Genomic DNA, 18,367 nt, shown 5'->3' on the forward strand with positions numbered 1-18,367 from the left:
GGAGTGGCCTACTAAAAGCAGTCAGTTGAGATGAACTTCATAGACTTTATTTGGGGATTTTGAGTTGTTAAGCCCAGCCCCTAAGAAGCTGTGGTTGAACAGACAGAAGCCTGCATGTAGTTTACTGCGGAGCCCTGAAGAAGAACACTAAGGGTCTGTCTCCACTGCACACTCCATATGGCAGCACATCCAGTATATACACTGCATGCCCCTCTAGCACAGGTATAAACAGCAGTGTCCAAACACTGGGGTATGTACCCTACCCAGCTCTTTGCATACCCACGCAGTGCCTCCCCCAGCTACACTGTTAGTTTTAGCAGTGTTGTGTCCTGCTGCCGGAGCCTTTTCATGCCACAGTGAAAGGTTCTGGAAATGCGGGAAGGCTAGCTGCCAGCGCCTTTAATTGACATGCATAGCTACACACCGCAGCGTGGACACAGCCTGGTTTTCACTAGGGCACATAGCTACGTGTACAGTACTTGCTGCTGCCAGCAGCGTGAAGTGTAGACACCGCCTAAAGACAGGGAACTGGAGAGCCACTCAAGGCCACAAGGGGCTGCTTGGGAGACAGCTGCTTTTACAGGGAGTCACGGTCTAAGAGTCACGCAAAGGCTCTGGAAACTGTATATTTTTATTCTTCTCCTTTGAGAGGAGACACCAGACACCAGCACAAACTAAGGAATTCACAGGCAAGAACTACCTGAGGAGGAAACTTATTTTCGAGCTTAAAAAAAAATCACTGTTTTCAATAAATTGAACAGGTGAGAATGCTTAATTCAATGCCAATAACAATCACACTGGGCAGTTAGGGCATCATTGTAACTTGGTGCTTTACTCAAATAGATCAGACAAACAGCAAAAAACAAGCGAAGGATTAAGAGAAAACGCCTGACCATGAGGTAGCCAAGGACAACTATAACAAATGCACGGAGATAAACGTCTAAATATGCAGAATATGCCCAACCTGGGTACAAACATGGGAACCGTAAACAAGGAAAACCGGAGAAGGGGAGGGAAAAAGAAAAAACACTGAAACACAAGGCTATGCATGGCTGTGAGAAATACCCAGAAGTGACAAGCTGCCCCACATGGATCTAGTGGGGAATTAATAACTGAGCAAAAGCAGGGGGATGTAAAGAATACTGTGAATGAAAGCTGCAGCAATAAAACCAGGAACATGATACACCACACTGCTGGACAGAGCACTTGCAGGATTTTATGAGCACAGGGGATGAGTGTTGCTGAACATAAGAAGCTTTACATAACAGTCTTGCTTAAAAAGCAACAAGTTTGGGTAAAACTTTGTTAAAAAAACGAAAACAAAATATTCGTCTTGTAAAGATATAGGTTAGCTATGTCAACTGCAATGGTGCAAAGATCAGCATGAGCAGTGAAGAGTCAGCTAGCCTAGTGACTAGTCAGGCTGTGCCGTATTAATTCATGCCCACCGTGGCCTTAGGATAACTCACTCAATCTTGGGTGTTCCTATAGTTCCATCAACACAGAACCTAAAAGCTGAGGTGGGAATTCACAGAGGCAAATTATTCCTCTGCAATGATGTATTTCGGTTAGAAAATACATTCGGGTTTTATAAATAAAAAATCCTGATTTTTAGAAAACGGGTGCTCTCCCCCTCAAAAATGCTTTTAACTGGTTACCCACAATTCTAACTAAACCTGGGGCTGTGCCCACCCCGACTTGTTTGTTTGTTTCTGGTCCTGAAGAAGAACTACTCACAGTCCCAATTCCTATTCGGCTATCAGCTCACTCCATTCCCAGTCCTCTCTAGAGAGATCTGACTCCAATATTTAAATCTCTCTTTTACTCATGTAAGTAGCACTGGAGTTGCTCCTGTTTCACTGACCATATCCTAAGCACCAGACTGATGATCCATCCCCCAGCCTTCGGAGCTGCGAGACCTTGATGGATTCTGAATCTTTCCCATGCACCTGTTATAATGCAGTATGTGAAGAAACTAGCTACACTCACACCATATGCTGCCCCTGGGCCACACTCTTTTCCCACTGGCACTAATGGCAGCTCTAAGGCAGATCAGGGGCTGTTCAAGGGTCTTACAAACAGTTTAGAAGAAGAGCAATTTAACTTCAGTAACACCACACTGAGCCGTAGAAAAGATCTTCCCTACACCCTGAGTGAGCCTGCTCCGAGCAGGGCTTAGAGGAATCAGGATTTCAGCCCTAGGACTGTCCCCATTACAGTTCTTAACACTGAGATAAAGTGTTGCAGTGCCTCAGTGCTCTCCTCACTCTGCTTCACTGAAACCTGCATCTCTGAGTTCCCGGACTCAAGCAGCAGTTCTGTTAAGAAGAGACAGCCAGACTCATCCTGGGCACTGAGATAGGCCTTCCATGGCTGGGCACCAGCTTTGCTCATAGCAATAGTCTGGATGTGGACAACCTGAAGTGCAGTCTGTATGGTGTCTGGGTGAGCAGCTCCATGCCAGGGCAGAGCCTGCTGGCAGTTCACATCCAGACTCAGCCAGGTCTTCTCAAACTGCTCTGCAGTCAGGTTTGCCTTGGGGATTAAAGTCAAGCCAGCCGAGTCGGAATGAACCTGGAGAACTTCCTTATTCCCTTCTGAAATCAGTGACTCTGAAATCAAATATGGAACAGGGTGAGAAATGGCACTGGGAATGCTGCCCACAATATCACCAAGAGTGTCTGACGGACCTATCAGCACCACAAACCCGGGAAGTGTAATATTCCACCAGGGTGAGCAGACTGTGGACAGCCAAGTGTTAAGTGAAAGACTCAGACCCCATAACAGCCTTTTATACTCAAGGCTTCAGTGCTAAAACCTGGGATCCTCCCAGAGGGTCAAACATAGGAAGATTTATCAATGGAGGAAGGTATTTTTCTAGCTGAAAAACTAGTGTGACTACCTGTTCCTGCAGTCATGGGAGCAGCAAAGGGAAAGCCCCCGTAGCGCAGCTCCGTTGCCCAGTTAGCAGTGATAACTGCCCAGCGTGCTTTCCCATATATGGGCACCAACGTGTTAAACTCTGAAGCCCATTTGTTCACAGGTCGCTCAGCCTGATCCTCCAGGAGTCCCAGAGAGGGATCAGACTTGGGGCTGCACAGCACCTGCTTCGCTTCTTCCACGCCGGCTTGTAAGAGACGATAGTAGAACAGCCCCCGGTCCCGTACCACCATATCAGTCTCTTCCTCTGGAAAGATGAACACACACATTCACTCAGGGCACGCTAGCATTCATAGATCATACCTCAATGGACAACCCTTTGCTGGTACATACCAACAGGCTCACCCCCGGATCCTGAGTGCTGTCCATTTCCTCTACCACTTTGCAGAGCTAGGGGCCAAACAGCAGCAGGAATAGCAGCAGCAAGGTGGTAAACAGGAGCAAGGGCAAAGAGGCGGACAGGAAGAGGGCTAGATTCTGCATTTGCATCCACGTAGGAGGGTGTCAAAAATTTATTTTAAAACTAGTCCGGATCTTTGAGCTGAGGAGTTTCTGCCACAAAATTCTCCATCTGTCTTTGCAGTGTGTGCAGGAGTCCCCAGCAGGGACACACCCACCTATGCAGTAATACAGCAAGTGCCCTGACATAAATTTAGCGTAGGGCTGCGGACGAGAGTCTCAGCAAGACATACTCACCTATGCAGTAATAGAGCAGTCGCCCGAGTATGTCCTGGCATTCGGCAGGACGAAACAGGAAGAGTCGGACCAAAGCTGTCAGCAACTCCATCTTCACTGCTGGAAACGTCTCCGATCTCACATTCTCTACAAAGTCCTCCAAAACATAGGGAGCATTGGGAACTCTCTCCCCATGCACTCCCAGGAGCCAGATCAGCGCTTGCTTGCCCTGGGGAGTCAAACAACACCACTGGATGCTCAGAGCCAAGCCACTCTACACTGCACTCCTAGTACAACCTGTGACCAAGGACCTTTGACACCAACTGGCAGAAGGCACAGGGGTACAAGGATCCCCTGGGTTCACCAAAAGGGGTCATGTGGTGGCCATAATCATTGCAAGATGTATGTAAGGAACGCGTGAGGAGTTATGTACACGTGCTGAAAATTATGTTCTCTAGGTTTTGTAGGTAAAGGCAGGTCACTCAAAGATACTGTGGCTTGAGATAAACTTCTCCAGACAGGAGATGGGAGACCTGGTGGATCACTGTGTACCGTGGGTCTTACAACAGAAGTTTAACAACATACTAAATCAAATGCTGAAGAAGAGCTTGCGGAGACTTCAGAAGGAAATTAACAGGAACAGCTGAGGGAGAGGTAGAAACCTATTTTCTGGTAAAGATCAAAGGTCTGGAATATCTGGGGCTCCACAGAAACATCCCAGCATCCTTCAGTCTCTGAAGACAAGTGGTCAGTAAGCTTGAGGTTATGAAAGGGGGATCTCTGCCATCCTGGCTAAAAACACAGAGAAAAGGACTTGGACTAAGTAATTCTGTAGGAGACAGGGAATGTCTTGTGAGTTAAGTTTTGGCTCTAAAAGGCACATCATGTTATGATTTTCCTTTACATGTAACCATCTGCTTCTAATATTTTTATTTACTGTCATTTGAATCTCTGCTCTTTGACAGATTTAGATAAAGTTATTGTTTTCACTATAAGTGCTGCATGTTAAGTGGAGTGGGGATCCTGAGTTAAATCTTGTGTAAATTGGTGTGTACTGTTCCTTTGGGAGAAGCGAAGCTGAGTTCTGTGAATGTTCAGTGGAACAGGAGCTGGGTAGTCCAGAAGCTTGGTACATGCCTATTGCTAACCTGTAGAGTGTGTGCAATGCCTGCGGACACCTGGATGGCAGTGCTTCTATTACGGGGGCTGGTGCAGCAGGCACTTACAAGACTTCCTCACGCTAAGGGCAGGAATTAGCGAGGCACCTCATAACCCTGGGTACCCCTGAGAAGAATATCACCACCACCGGAGCATCAGGTGGACGGGGAACCCCGGGCTGCAGCCCACCAGGATGGTGCTCAGCTCAGAACTGTTTATTGGAGAGAGGAGTATTCAAGACAAGAGTCTCCCGATATTTAAATAGTAACATCAGCCAACACAGAAACACCCAGCACTTAATACCAGGCTTTCCCTCTCCAGAGCACTGGACCAGCATGAACCAACAGCCTCACAACAGTCCTGTGAAGCAGGACTATTGTAATACCCTTTTACAGGCCGGCGAACCACAGCAGAGAGGTGATGGGACATACCCAGGCAACAGCATGGTTCCATGTTAGAGCTGGAATAGTATTCTAGAGTCCTGGCTCTCAGGCTAGTTCCCCAGACCACACTTCTATATGCCCTAATTACAGTGGTTATCTGGGGTTAAGGGAAGCGGTGGGATCTCCATTGTCCTCGCCCAAAAGAGGCCACGTACAGACAACTTGGCTGACATCACTGTACTGAGGAGGGGCCTGCAAACAGCTCTGCTCTCAACTGCCAAGCAGCAGGTGCTCACAGATTCAAAGGCCAGAGCTTCCCTGCACCCCAGGGAGACATTTTTCTACAGCCCTAGGAGCTCCCATCATTCAGATGCTCTTGAGATTCAGCCTGAATTTGACTCGGAGGGATGGGACGTAACTGAACAAAGGCATACTCCCTCATCCCACTCCAAATGATTCCTCTCCCTCCTTGGTGCTCAGACTCTTCAAATACTTGTTTGGCCACTCCAAGCAGAGCTGGCTCTGTTTATCAGTTCTACATGACAGGAGACAGATCGCCATTCGGCTAACTGCATGAAGCCTCCCTACCTCGCTGTCCTGCATGGCCTCCTCACAGCTGGGCAGAGCCTGGCACACAGCCTCAGTGCACTGGGGACAAAGCCACACCAGGTCCCGGAAAGCCTGCACCACAGCTGCAGCGGAACAGAATGCTCAACATCTAACAGCCGCTTTTTAAAATCACCACCCAAGAAAACAATTCATCACCTATCAGATCTGGCCGATTCAGAGTGAGCCAGGTCAGTGCTGTACTCATTCATGCACTTTTCTTCAAAGCCTCACAGCACCGGGGTTTGCCATAGTAAATGTAAAGCCTTTGCTTCCCCCATCCAAAATAAAATGTTTAAATGGCAAAGATTGCTTCTTTGGCTACAGTGAAGCAATCTCCCCCAGCCATCCCCTGTCCTTGAGAAGGCAGTGACTGACTGTCCCACAGCAACAGTGTTTTAAGGTGAGTCTCATCAACACTCTACAGCAACTGCTGCTAACTTATAAACTTGCAAATACATTCTGAAAATTAATTCATTTGGTGACTGGAAAACCCTGTGATTTTGAAAGCCCATAAAAGGTGGAGCAAAAAATTATTCAAAAGCAGCAAGAGAAACAGTGAATAATGTTAAATCTGAAAGCAGCAGGAAAACCAGCGAGCAGAGTCAGTTACATCAGTGACTGAAATTACAAAAGGGGCAGAGACTAAAGCAGCCAGTGGGAAACAACTTCAAGGTCAGAACTTTCAATCAACTTGACCTTTATAAAAGAGCCATTAAAATATCTCAGTACAGTCCCTCACTCCCTGAGCTAGCAGGTTCAGTCCACATCACGCAGTGGATGGAGCTGTGTCCAGTCCCATCTTAAGCACACAGAAGGTAGCTAAGATAGGAGAAGTTATTAAGTCTACACAAGGAAGATGCCAACCAGGTTAGAAGCCACACCGAATGATTATCTTGTGGTCACCTGGACAGGAATTTTCCAAATCCCAGCCCAGAGCCACACGACCCTACCAAAGCTAGATGTCCTGGTGGTGAGGCCATTTCCTGAAAGCGTGAAGCAAGCAAACCTGAGAACTCAGCCAGCAGCAAATCCTTACCTGAAGTGATATGTTCTTGCTTAAGCCCTAGGAGCTCGGTTAGAATCCCCACACACTGCTCTGTGTACGTCCTGGCAATGCTGCCTGAGGAAACACCAAGGGGAACAAGTCAAGCTTTGGTCAGAGAAACAGACAGGCGTGCCTACACTATCCACCACAAAGTCATGTTAGAGTGATATTCTCAGTCGTCTGAAAACACTTGTTAGCCTGCTATTATGGCAGAGAAAATCTACAGGCTGGTCCTGCTTTGAGCAGGGGATTGTACTAGATAACCTCCTGAGGTCTCTTCCAACCCTAATCTTCTATGATACCACTCCCTACAGCCAAAAAAATGAAAAGAAAAAAAAAAATCCTGAGGAGAATGCTCTAGTTCCCTCAGCATACACACAAATGAGAGAAGGCCTGGTACACCTAAGGGAAGAATCCATTCACAATTAAAAAACAAAGACATTTTAAATGCAATATTAGGGACCCCAAACAACCTTAACTCTGCCCCCATGGCACTACCCAGAAATGCAGAGCCCACCCATCCACCCCAAAGGTTCCTTACGATTCCACATTTTCATGCTCCCTAATAAGATGGGTGGGTGGGTAAAGTCACCTCATGTGCACATCAGCCCAGCCCAGCCTGCCAGGAGTCAATGGCTTGCTAGCAACTTAGCGTTTCTGGGGCACCCGGCCGAGGCAGAGCAATTCTGAAATGCTCAGCACAGGCTCAGGAACCCATTTGTATTTCTGGGGATCTGGCTCAGCCTGGGGTGTGTTTGTCAGAGCCATCCTGGTGTGCCAGTGCTCTTTTGTTCCTGGCCTAGGCTTGTTTCAGTGGAGAAAGGCCTATTTGGGAGATTTCAGAAACCCCTGGCTGTTTCTGAAGCAGAAGCAGAGCTCTTACCTATGGCGAAGATCGCCCTCTGGGCAAGCTCGGCTGACACATCAGTGCAGTAACTCTTCAGCTCGTCCAGCACCTGCTGCACATTCTCATCATTCACTAGCTCACACAGCACTTCCATCTTCTGACATTTAATGTAATGGGGCTCCGAGTAGGAACAGAAAAACTTCTTGTAATGGCTGCTGAAGTGGCCAGGCAGGCTTCCCAGGATCTGGCGCACATGACACAGGGCAGCGAAGCAGAGCTCCCGGCTCTCGGAGGTGCAGGCCGCCAGCAGTGGCCCCTTCACTCTAACTAGTACATCTGTCTGTACCTGTGGGAAGTCCTCGGCCAACACCAGAAAGAGTTTGGTGGCTGCCATCACAACACTGGAGCTGCTGCTCTTGAGGGACCCATCTAGTAAGCTGAGGATGTCGAAGAGTTCTTCTTCACTGCGGGGTTTGTAGCGCAGCAGGAAGGTCAGCACCTCACTCTGTCCCCACTGGTCTAAGTCAGACATTCTGCCAAGAAAGTAGAACGGTAAACAGGTCACAAAAGATGCAGCACTACACATGGACTGTCCCAGGGCAGAGCCTGCAGCTATTGCACTTTGTATGGTTTCAGCACACCCATCAATTGCCAGGTTTGTACATGCGGATACCAGCATTCTCTCTCAAGGGAACCAGTCAGTTCACATGCACGCTGAAGCTGTTTCAGTCACTCACACCTGCCCTCAAGCACTAAACCAGAGAGAAACACTGAGAAGGTGCATGGCTAGAGCAGAAGAGAAAGGATGCCACTCCCTTGACCAAACCAACCCAGACCCGTCTGAAAAGAAGTTGATTCCTTCAGACACTGGACACCATCCCTGCCACGTTACACATATTGGGATGTAGTGGGACAGACAGGCTAGAACAGCTGGTCCTATGCTGATGTGTCCCAACTGTTGTCAGGGAAGAAAGCAGCTTTATTAAACCGATAGTTGGTCACAAACTTCTCCTGGGAACTGAGGCTGGTTCTGTGTATCACTGGGATGGCCTCAGATTTCACATGTGACAGTGAGGTTAATCTGGCACTCTCCTATCTTTTGAGGTGGGGGGGGAGGAGAGGAGAACGACTTACAGCACGGGAATTTGTTTCCAAAGCCTCCTCTCAGCTCTGCCAGGAGCTGTGACATCTGCTCTGCTGACATACAGAACATATGGGGGGTCTCACTAGAGCAGGGGTCCATGCCGCCTAATTTCTGCGGCGATGCCTCTCGATGACGCTGCTTGCCGCTGACAAGCGATGTCATTGAGAGGCGTCGCCGCCGAAATGCCACAGAAATTCAGCGGCATTTCGGTGGATTCTCCACCGCCACCACAGTCCTTTGGTGCTTGCCAGACGAAAAGGTTGGGGACCACTGCACTAGAGTGATGCTTCCAGCTTCTCTCACAGAAAACAGACCTTTTGAGAAGGTGATGGGCTATGGGCTTGTTGATGACAACTCCTCCTTCCCGCCTCAGAATCTCTTCTAGAGCCCTCAGACAATTCACCACTACAATGGGATCCTGGTCACGAAGCAAACTGTACAGCTCATTCACCAGCACGCCATCTGCAGAGACACAAAGACACTTAGATCATCAGAGACTCAGAGGCACTGCATCCATTCAGGCAAGACAGTCACCGTCCATGAGCAGCCTCAGGAATATGGGGGCCATGACAGCACCTGGGAGGAAGATTTGTTACCAGCAAACTACAAACACCCTTGACTTTCCAGTAACATTGGAGTATGGCACAGGTATTCTCTCAAGAGTCCTCTCTACACAATGTCACTGCACGCGTGGCAGTCAGGTGCTAGAGGAAGAGGCTCACACATAGCACAGAAAAAGAAGCAGGAAAGGAAGAGCTCCAGCCCAGTGAGGAAGCAGATATGAAAGGAGTATTCCTCTGTGGAAACTCACCCTGCCAGAACTGAAAATGCCCAAGAAGCAGATTCTATTAGGGATCTGCCTTATGTTCACAGGCTGCCCCCCCTCCCCCGCCTCCACTCCTGTGGGATCCAAAACCAACGCATAGCCCAGTGAATCCAGGCCAAAGAGGGAGCCTTGACTCTAAAGAGCAGCATCTAAATGAGTTGTATGTATCTTATCTAGCAGAGAAGCATAATCTTCCGCTCCCCAATGAAAGCTCTAGGACAAAGTATGACCATACCCCGCTTCCTCCAGTGCAAAATCTGACTACTTACCCACTTCGGTGTCACCTTGGAGTTTCTGCATCTTTGCACAGCCAAGAACAGCTACTCTCCTCACATAGGACGCTTTGTCTCGCAGACCATTCAGAACGGGCTGCTGGATGTACTCCTGTATGCCAGGCATCCTATGAATAAGCATGTATCATTCTGGATTAATTCAGAATCCCTCAAGATATCCTAGGGTGCTCTCCCCATCTACAGCAACCACTTTTACAAACCAAGGGCTTTCCTTGCTGTTCTCTTTCCTACACACAGGTAACCATTTCCCATTCTGTGCACATCTCTTTTGCATCTTTTAAAATAATTATGCAGCATAAAGAAAACACTCAAGGCATTTGTGTCATTTTTGAAGTCCTGAGTCCCCTCCAGAATATCCAGGCACTGCTATTCAGATGAATATATTAGAAAGCCAGAAGAGATCACTGTGATCATCTAGTCTGACCCATTGCACAACACAGGCCATAGAATGACCCTGAATTAATTTCTATTTGGCACAGAGAATATCTAGAAAAACACCCAATCTTGATTTAAAAATTGCCAGTGGAGAATCCATCATAACCTTTGGTAAATTGTCCCAATTGTTAATTGCCCTTAAGGTTAAGAATTTGCACCTTATTTCTAGCTGAACTGGTCAAGTTTCACCTTCCAAACACTGGATTGTCTCATATCTTTGTGTGCTAAACTGAAGAGCCCGTTACTAAATATTGGTTTCCAGTGTAGGTATTTATAGTTTGTGATCAAATCATCCACATATTTCTTTAAACTAAATAAACTCAAGGACCTCAATGTAACACTCACAGGTACACTATGCACCTTTTAGTGACACAGCCGTGCTGCTAAAAGGCGCGCAGTGTAGCCGCTGTTTGTCAGCAGGAGAGCGCTTTCCTGCCAACAAAAAACTTCCACCCCCCCACGAACGGCAGTAGCTTTGTTGGCAGAAGAGCTCTCCTGCCTACAAAGCGCTATTCACACCGGCGCTTTTCGTCAACAAAACTTTTGTCCTTTAGGGTTGTTTTTTTTTCAACACTCCTGAATGACAAGAGTTTTGTCGTTCACGTTCCAGTGTAGACAAAGCCTAAGACAGTGGTTCTCAACCTATTTACCATTGTGGGCTGCATACAATGCTACCCATATGGATGGTTCTGAAGATGTCACATGAGCTACAGCTCAAGTGCTGATTGGGCTGTAAGCAGCCAATAGGCTGCAGGCTGAGAACCAGGCTCTTAGACAAGTTTTCAAAATCTTTAGTCATTTCTGTGGCTCTTCCCTGAACCTTCTCCTATTTATCAGCATCCTTCTCAAATTACTCAAGGCAAAAGCAGACACAGCATTCCAGTAGCAGTTGCACCAGGCCAAGTATAGAGAGACTATAACCTCCCTTCTCCTGCTTGAGTGTCCTCATTGCCGGAATGCCTAAGCCAGGGGTGGCCAACCTATGGCTCCAGACCAACATGCGGCTCTTCAGAGGTTAATATGTGGCTCTTTACCCGGGGCTGGAGCTATAGATGCTAACTTTCCAACGTGCTGGGGGAGTGCTCACTGCTCAACCCTTTGCTCTGTCCCCACTCCACCCCTTCCCTGCTCCTCTACCCTTCCCCCCATACCCTCCTGCACAAGAGAAACAGCTGACTGCAGTGGGAGGGGGGAGTAGAAGCTGATTTTTGGGGGTGCCAGCAGGCAGGAGGTGCTGGGACACTGATGGGGGGGGGGGGCTGCTGACATATTATTGTGGCTCTTTAAGATAGTAAATTCTGGCTCCTTCTCAGGCTCAGGTTGGCCACCGCTGGCCTAGGCAGTCTATAATCATAATCTCCCACACCCCCCGCCGCTTTCTCAGGCAGGTGGAGATCACTAACACGATGACTAACGACAGGCTGCATTCACCTAGGAAACAGCAACGTTCCCAAGAGCTAGGCCACAACACTGCACTTAGGGTCACGCTTCCACCTCCCTGCCAAGCCGCGCCCCTACCTGAGGCTGCACATGCTGCGGAGGGCGAGGCCTCTGACCATGGGGTTGGGGTCGGAGCAGTCCTTGCACAGGGTGTTGATGGCCAGCAGCGCGAGGCCGGGCTGCAGAGAGGCGTACGTGCACATGTACAGGTAGACCAGCTTCTTCTGCACGATGTCCCCCGTGGCACCGGCCTTCACCATCTCCATGAACACCCCGGACACGTCCACGCCTTGGGTCATGCGCCTGAAACCGCCGCACGAGCAGCAGAGAGAGCAAAGCCGAGCTCAGGGCAGGGGCAGGGACTCGGGCTCCCCCCGCCCCGCTCCCGGGCCGCCGCCCGCCCCGCCCGTCCCAGGGGGGCGCCCCGGCTCCGCGCGGGCCCGACCCCAGCCAGCCGCGGGGCAGCGCGTGCACGGGCCGGACCGGATCACGCGCAGCAGCACGTTGCGGTAGCGCAGCCGGTCGGCCTGCGCGTGGCGGTTGGACAGGGCTCGGCGCAGCTCCGCCACCGCATCGTCCGCGCCCCAGTACGGCATCCCCGCGGGCACGGCGCGGAGCGGGCACCGCCCCACCCGGCCCTTCCGGAGCGGCACCGGAAGTCCCGCCCCACACCGGCCGGACGAGTGGGAACAGCTCTCACTACGCACGCGCACTGCATCACTACCCAGAGCGCCGCCGTCGCACGACGCATGCGCAGCTTTTCCAACGCCCTCGGAGAGCACGGCCCCGCCCACCATAGCGAAAGGACGCATGCGCCTAATCGGCCCCACGACCGTGATGCACTTCGCGCTTGCGCAGTGCCGCTCGCTGGCGCTGCCACTCAAGTCATCGGCGGGAACGGGACGTTCGGGGAGAATCTGGTTGATCGGGTGAGGCAGGTCTTGGATCCGGATTCTCCCGCCCCCGCCCCGCTCGGGCCCCTCACTCCGGATCCACCCCCCCCGCCTGTGCCCCTCACTCCCGACCGGCAGCCCCCCTGCCCTGACAGTGCCCTTCCCTCCCATTCCGCACCCCCCACCTCTGTGACGTGCCCTTGTTCCCGATCCGCCCCCCACACTGCTAGTGCTGCTTGTTCCCCTTCCGCCCCCCCCTCACCCGCCTGTGCCCCTCACTCCGGATCCACCCCGCCCAGGCCCCTCACTCCGGATCCACCGCCCTCGCCGCTGCCCGTCACTCCGGATCCACCCCCCGCGCCCCAACTCTGCCCCTCACTCCGGATCCACCCCCCCGCCTGTGCCCCTCACTCCGGATCAACCCCCGCCCGGGCCCCTCACTCCGGATCCACCCCGCCCCAACTCTGCCCCTCACTCCGGATCCACCCCGTGCCCGGGCCCCTCACTCCGGATCCACCACCCCGCCCCACCTCTGCCCCTCACTCCGGATCCACCCCACTGCCTGTGCCCCTCACTCCGGATCAACCCCACCCCTGCCCGAGCCCCTCACTCCTGATCCACCCCGCCTGTGCCCCTCACTCCGGATCAACCCCGGGCCCCTCACTCCGGATCCACCCCCGCCCTACCTCTGCCCCTCACTCCCGACCGGCAGCCCCCCTGCCCTGACAGTGCCCTTCCCTCCCATTCCGCACCCCCCACCTCTGTGACGTGCCCCTTGTTCCCGATCCGCCCCTCCCCGTGCCGAGGCACCCTGCTCCCGATCTGCCTCCCCTCTGCTGCCAGACCTGCTTGCTCCCCTTCCTCCTCCCCAGCCCTGCCAGTGCCTCTCACTGCTGACCCGCAGCCCCCCAGTAAACTCTGCTGAGGCCCCAGAACCCCAACCGTGGGGGCTTTAATGGTGGAAATGTGACTTTGTTTTGCAGTGCGGGGTCGTTTGCAGTGCCCGGGCCATGAATGGGGCTCTCATCCCAGGCACACCCATCGCAGTGGATTTTTGGAGCATCAGGAAAGCCAGCCATGCTCGCTTGTTCTTTCTCTCCCACATGCACTCTGACCACACAGTGGGGTTATCCAGCACCTGGCACCGGCCCATCTACTGCTCCCCCCTTACGGGGCGAATCCTGCACCACAGGCTGAAGGTAGGAGCCAGCCCACAGGGCCAGACAGTGGCTCGGGGGGGGGCGGGCAAACCCAGGGCCATGGTTTGCATGTCACTTGGATAAAGCCGAGCGTTGGAAGGGTGAAAACACAGTTACTGTGTTTGCTACCCAGGAGTCTGTGATGAGGAAGGGGCATCTTGGGACCAAGCTTTTGGGGTGGGGGGTTAAGAATCGCTGTTTTTCATAATGAACAAAGAGCAAGTCAGACTGAGAGCGATACGGCTGCAGGTACCCGACTCCTGGAGCAGAGCGTTCTCTCCCCTGGGGCCAGCTGATGGGGGCCTCCTGCCCAGTAAAGGCAGCGCGGGGCAGGGAAGCGCCTGGGCGAATAGTGAAGTACAGCCCAGGGAATGGGGTTGGGCCCCAGGGCATCTGGTCAGCTAAGTGAATGGGGAAGGCTTCATCCCTGCGTTGGGAGGGAGCGGGTCTGAGGCCGACTCCACCTGACCAGCCCTGTGCTTCCTTCCAGGTGGCGGAGCGCTGGATCTGGCCCCTGGAAGTGGGGCAGAGCCACCTGGTGGCCCTTGATGAGGTTGGTAAAAGGACCATGACGGTGACCCTGATAGATGCCAACCACTGCCCTGGCTCGGTCATGTTCCTCTTTGAGGGCCCCTTTGGTGTCATCCTCTACACAGGTACGAGCCCCCATCCTGGGGCCCGGAGACCCCCTTTGCCTTCCTGCCCAGCACTTGCCGTGTTTTGTTCTAGGGTCCCTGCCAGAGCCCTGTGCTTCTACCACAGGTTACCCCTGACCTTTCCCGCACACCGGGCCCTGCCTCCTGTCTTGGGGTTTATGGGCTCGGAAGGGGAGTCACGCCAGCACCACCCCTTGGGGACAAACAGGTCACTCACTAGGCCAGGAATCAAATCTGCATCATTCAGGTGGCAGCCTGGGGCTAGAGCAGCAGGCGGTGGGGCCTTGGCAGGCAGAGGCTCTAAGCCAGGTCTCTGCGGTAGCAGCGTGTGGACCACCAGGCTGGGCTCCCACAGTTCTGTGTGTTTGGGGTTTTGTCTTGTGCCAGGTGACTTTCGTTACACTCCCACCATGCTGCAGGAACCGGCGCTAAGGAACCGGAAACAAATTGACGTTCTCTACTTGGACAACACAAACTGTGACCCCCTGGGCGACCTGCCCTCCCGCCAGCAGGCCACCCAACAGATCAAAGAGCTGATCAGGGCCCACTCAGATCACGAGGTCAAGATTGGTGAGTAGGCATCACGGCATGTGGGTGGGACTGGCTCCAGAGCCAGGGACTGACTGTATTTCTGGGGCACTCAGTGCCTGATGGGAGGGAATTGCATTAGGAGGGGACATGCAGTGGGAGAGGTACAGCAGCTCGCTGAGCCTGGGTTGTGCATTTTGACTGGCTCAGAGGACAGATGTAGCTAATTTTCATTCCTTTGAGGTGTACTGCGTGGGGCAGGTGGTGGTTTTCCTTCCCCTTCCAGCGTAGATTGGCAGGCAGGGCCTGTCTCTTCCTGGGTGCCGAGCCCAGTAACCTATAGGCCCCAAGCCGCTCACCCCCGTCCTGGTAATGGCCCCTTCTTGCTGCCTTTGCAAAATGCTGTTTAGATCTGAGTTCCTGAGCCCCCTTGTTTGCTCCTTCCTAGGGGTCTACAGCCTGGGCAAAGAGTCGCTCTTGGTGGACTTGGCCTTAGAGTTTCAGACCTGGATTGTGGTGAGTCCCAAGAGACTGGAGCAGATGAAAGTGCTGGGCCTGGTGGACGTCTTCACTGCCGAGGAGGGGGCTGGCTGGATCCACGGTGTGGACATCTCTGAAATCTGCTGGGAAGCCATGATCAGCTGGAACCAGCAGCGCCCCACCATTGCCATTCTCCCTACCAGCCGCCCAGTGAAGATCCCCCACCGCAGTGTTCACCTCGTGCCCTATTCAGACCACTCCTCCTTTTCGGAGCTGCTGGAGTTTGTACAGTGGCTGAAGCCCTGCTCCATAGTTCCAATTGTCAAGAGAAACGTGTGCCTGCCGTACTTTGAGAAATACCTGAGCTCCGACCATAAGGCGTCATCTGAGCCTGGGATTCCAGAGTCTGGGCAGAAGTTCACGCAGTTGAGAGAGAGCAGGGAGCAGCAAAGAGCCACCCAGCAGCCTGTGCCTAGGAAGGACTCCTTTGCATCCCCAGAGAAACGTACGGACTGGCTGGAGCATTTTGGGGGTGTGACGATTAGCCAGCAGAGCTCCTCAGAGCAGCCTAGGGACCCCGACACCCGTTCACAAGGCAGCTTTGTGTGTTGCAGGGGCGAGAGGAATGGAATCAAAGTGGAGTTATGCCAGTTGCATGGTGCCCAGAGGCAGCTTTTTTCAGCACAGCCCAATACACAGACACCTGCCAGAACGCAGCCGCTGCCGCCCAAGGACACCGGTGCCCGGACGTCCCAAAGCAGCACAGAGGGCACAGCACAGCCACACACAAGTTCTTTATCCTGGCAAACGGGGAAGAAACACGCCAGCCCATGCCAGCCTCCCCTGCGGGACTGGGTCCCCTTAACGCTGACCTCCGTGCAGAAGAAGGCAGCTCTCCCCTCACACAAACAGAGTTTAACCTGCCTGCAGACTGAGGAATTTCTTCCCCCAGGAGCAGCTGGTGACCGTGTCACCCTGGCCAGCTGGTCCCCTGTGGCCAGCAGTCATGTTGCCTGTGGGCTTGCGGAGGAGTATTTGCTTGCTCCATTAAACACCCTAAAGCAATACTCTGCAGAGAGCTTTGACTGGCAGATCAAAAACTATTTCAGGAGAGAGGATGGACCCTAACAGCCAGTGCGTGTGGAGCTAGCAGCAAAGGTCCTGTTCTCTCAAGTGTTGTCAGTGTGTGCTATGTGCCAGGGCTGCTCTGAGCCAGCCAACAGGAGATGGCCCAGCTCGGGGCTTTATGCTGAAAGCCTGAGGAGAATGGCAGAGTTTGCAGCAGCTCCTAGATTCTCTTTTTGTTGGTTTGTTGAACATTCTAAAATTGCAAGTTTGTTGTGTCATTACTGGCCACAGTACGGGGATAACTCCCAAGTACTGTCTGTGACCCTGTCCATGTCCTGGGGTGTCACCCTGGCACTCACGCAAATGCAGATCCCAGGAGGACACTGTGTTCGCGACACCTTATGGCAAAGGGAATTGGAATGGTTCCTGGGAGGTGAGCCGTACGGGGCGTGAGCTGCCACGCATGACTCTGCATTCATGTTCCTATGAGAGGAGAGAAGCATTCTCCTGCTTGACAGCAAAACAAGAAGGAAGTTCGAGAGCCCCATCCTCTCCCTCCTGCTGTTTGCATTCCTAGCTGCTGACAGGGATTGGTGTGTGCTCAGCTATCCTAGCGGCTTGGGAGCTTATTTTAAAGAGACAGTGAAGTGAAGAGCTTTCAGGCCTCTCTGGATCGCTGTCAGGCTGTATTTAGAGACACTAACATCACAGGCTTGTGGGAGGCTCTCCCGGGCGACACAGCTGCCGTCCCATCCTGATTGGGCCAGCTTGTGGTTGGAGCTGTAAATGCTCTCTCATGTCACGAACTGGGGCAGGAGGAATTCTGTGAATTCCAAGGACTTGGGTCTCTGGTGCAGGTTGTTGCATTGTTTGGAGTGTCTACATTCATTTGTGAACTGTTGTTTCTTCTCCCTCCAGCCCTTGATCCTTGTGCCCCATATCAGTGAGTCAGACCAGAGCGACAGCCCCTGGCAGTGTGCAAACTCCAGGCACCGTCGCTGGGTTAAAAGTCATGGAGTCTGTGGCTCTTTCAGTGCTGCCAGTGTTAGCCATGCCGCGGCCGAGATGAGAACGTGCTCGCTCTTCTGCTGGGTTAAGCTAGATTCTGAAGGAAGCGATCGCCACCTTTCGGTTCTGCTGAGCTGGACGTAACCAGCTTCGCTCTCCTTGGCGTGGGATTTAGGGACAGCTTAGCTCAGCCGACCTCAAGGTGACCCTCTGTGGGCATTTCCTTTACTTGTACCTGCTTGGGCAGGTGGCACCTTTCTAGTTTTCCTAGACGAGTGTTTGACCTGCTGCTTTGTGCCTGTGCCAGCAACAGGTGGGATGCGGGGGAGGGGGCAGCCTTCAGGTTCTTAGGGATCTACTCCTAGCCCAATAGGGTTGAGGTCCCAGACAGGCTGTCCCCTGGCTTTGCTGCCATCCCCATATTGACCCCCCATACGAGTGCAGTGAGGGCTCTCAGCGGAATGTCTGCCTGCCCAGAAAATACCCTGCCGTGGGCACTGACACACCCGCTGGACGCCAGGGAAAGGTGTGTCCTTCGGAGCCACTGGGAGCCCTCCCAGGGCCCCCTCTAATTTTGTTGTCCAGTTGCTCCTGGCTGTACAGAAGGAGGCTGCAGCACTGGCCTTCCCTCCCTGGTGCCTGAGGAGAATCTCGTGTATTGCTGTGTCTGGGTTAAGCTCTGAAAGTGTGTGGAGAAAAGTGTTATTTATACAAAACTCAAATAAACCAAGCTGAAAAAA

At 52.5% G+C, this 18,367-nt stretch overlaps 2 protein-coding genes across 3 annotated transcripts; one reads left to right on the plus strand and one right to left on the minus strand.

Annotated features, from left to right (window-relative positions):
- Window positions 1–617: 617 nt before the first annotated feature.
- Window positions 618–12,724, minus strand: AP4B1 (adaptor related protein complex 4 subunit beta 1). Its single transcript, XM_039536280.1, has 10 exons — window positions 12,279–12,724; window positions 11,874–12,098; window positions 9,897–10,027; window positions 9,116–9,263; window positions 7,694–8,190; window positions 6,802–6,885; window positions 5,745–5,848; window positions 3,637–3,844; window positions 2,903–3,187; window positions 618–2,612 (listed from the first exon to the last, which is right to left on the minus strand). Exons 1-10 carry the CDS (start codon window positions 12,605–12,607, stop codon window positions 2,185–2,187), a joined length of 2,439 nt encoding a protein of 812 aa, XP_039392214.1. The 5' UTR covers window positions 12,608–12,724; the 3' UTR covers window positions 618–2,184.
- DCLRE1B (DNA cross-link repair 1B) lies at window positions 12,605–18,367 on the plus strand. 2 transcript variants are annotated; one of them, XM_039536287.1, is made up of 5 exons: window positions 12,605–12,729; window positions 13,672–13,887; window positions 14,378–14,543; window positions 14,931–15,113; window positions 15,520–18,367. In XM_039536287.1, the coding sequence occupies exons 2-5, from the start codon at window positions 13,699–13,701 to the stop codon at window positions 16,677–16,679; spliced, it is 1,698 nt and encodes a 565-aa protein (XP_039392221.1). In that variant the 5' UTR covers window positions 12,605–12,729; window positions 13,672–13,698; the 3' UTR covers window positions 16,680–18,367. The 2 variants fall into 2 exon arrangements, with proteins under 2 accessions (XP_039392221.1, XP_039392222.1); XM_039536288.1 differs by lacking the exons at window positions 12,605–12,729; window positions 13,672–13,887 and having other exon boundaries at window positions 14,410–14,543; window positions 14,963–15,113.

Source organism: Mauremys reevesii, linkage group 4 (genome assembly GCF_016161935.1).
Source record: "Mauremys reevesii isolate NIE-2019 linkage group 4, ASM1616193v1, whole genome shotgun sequence".
NCBI lineage: Eukaryota > Metazoa > Chordata > Testudines > Geoemydidae > Mauremys > Mauremys reevesii.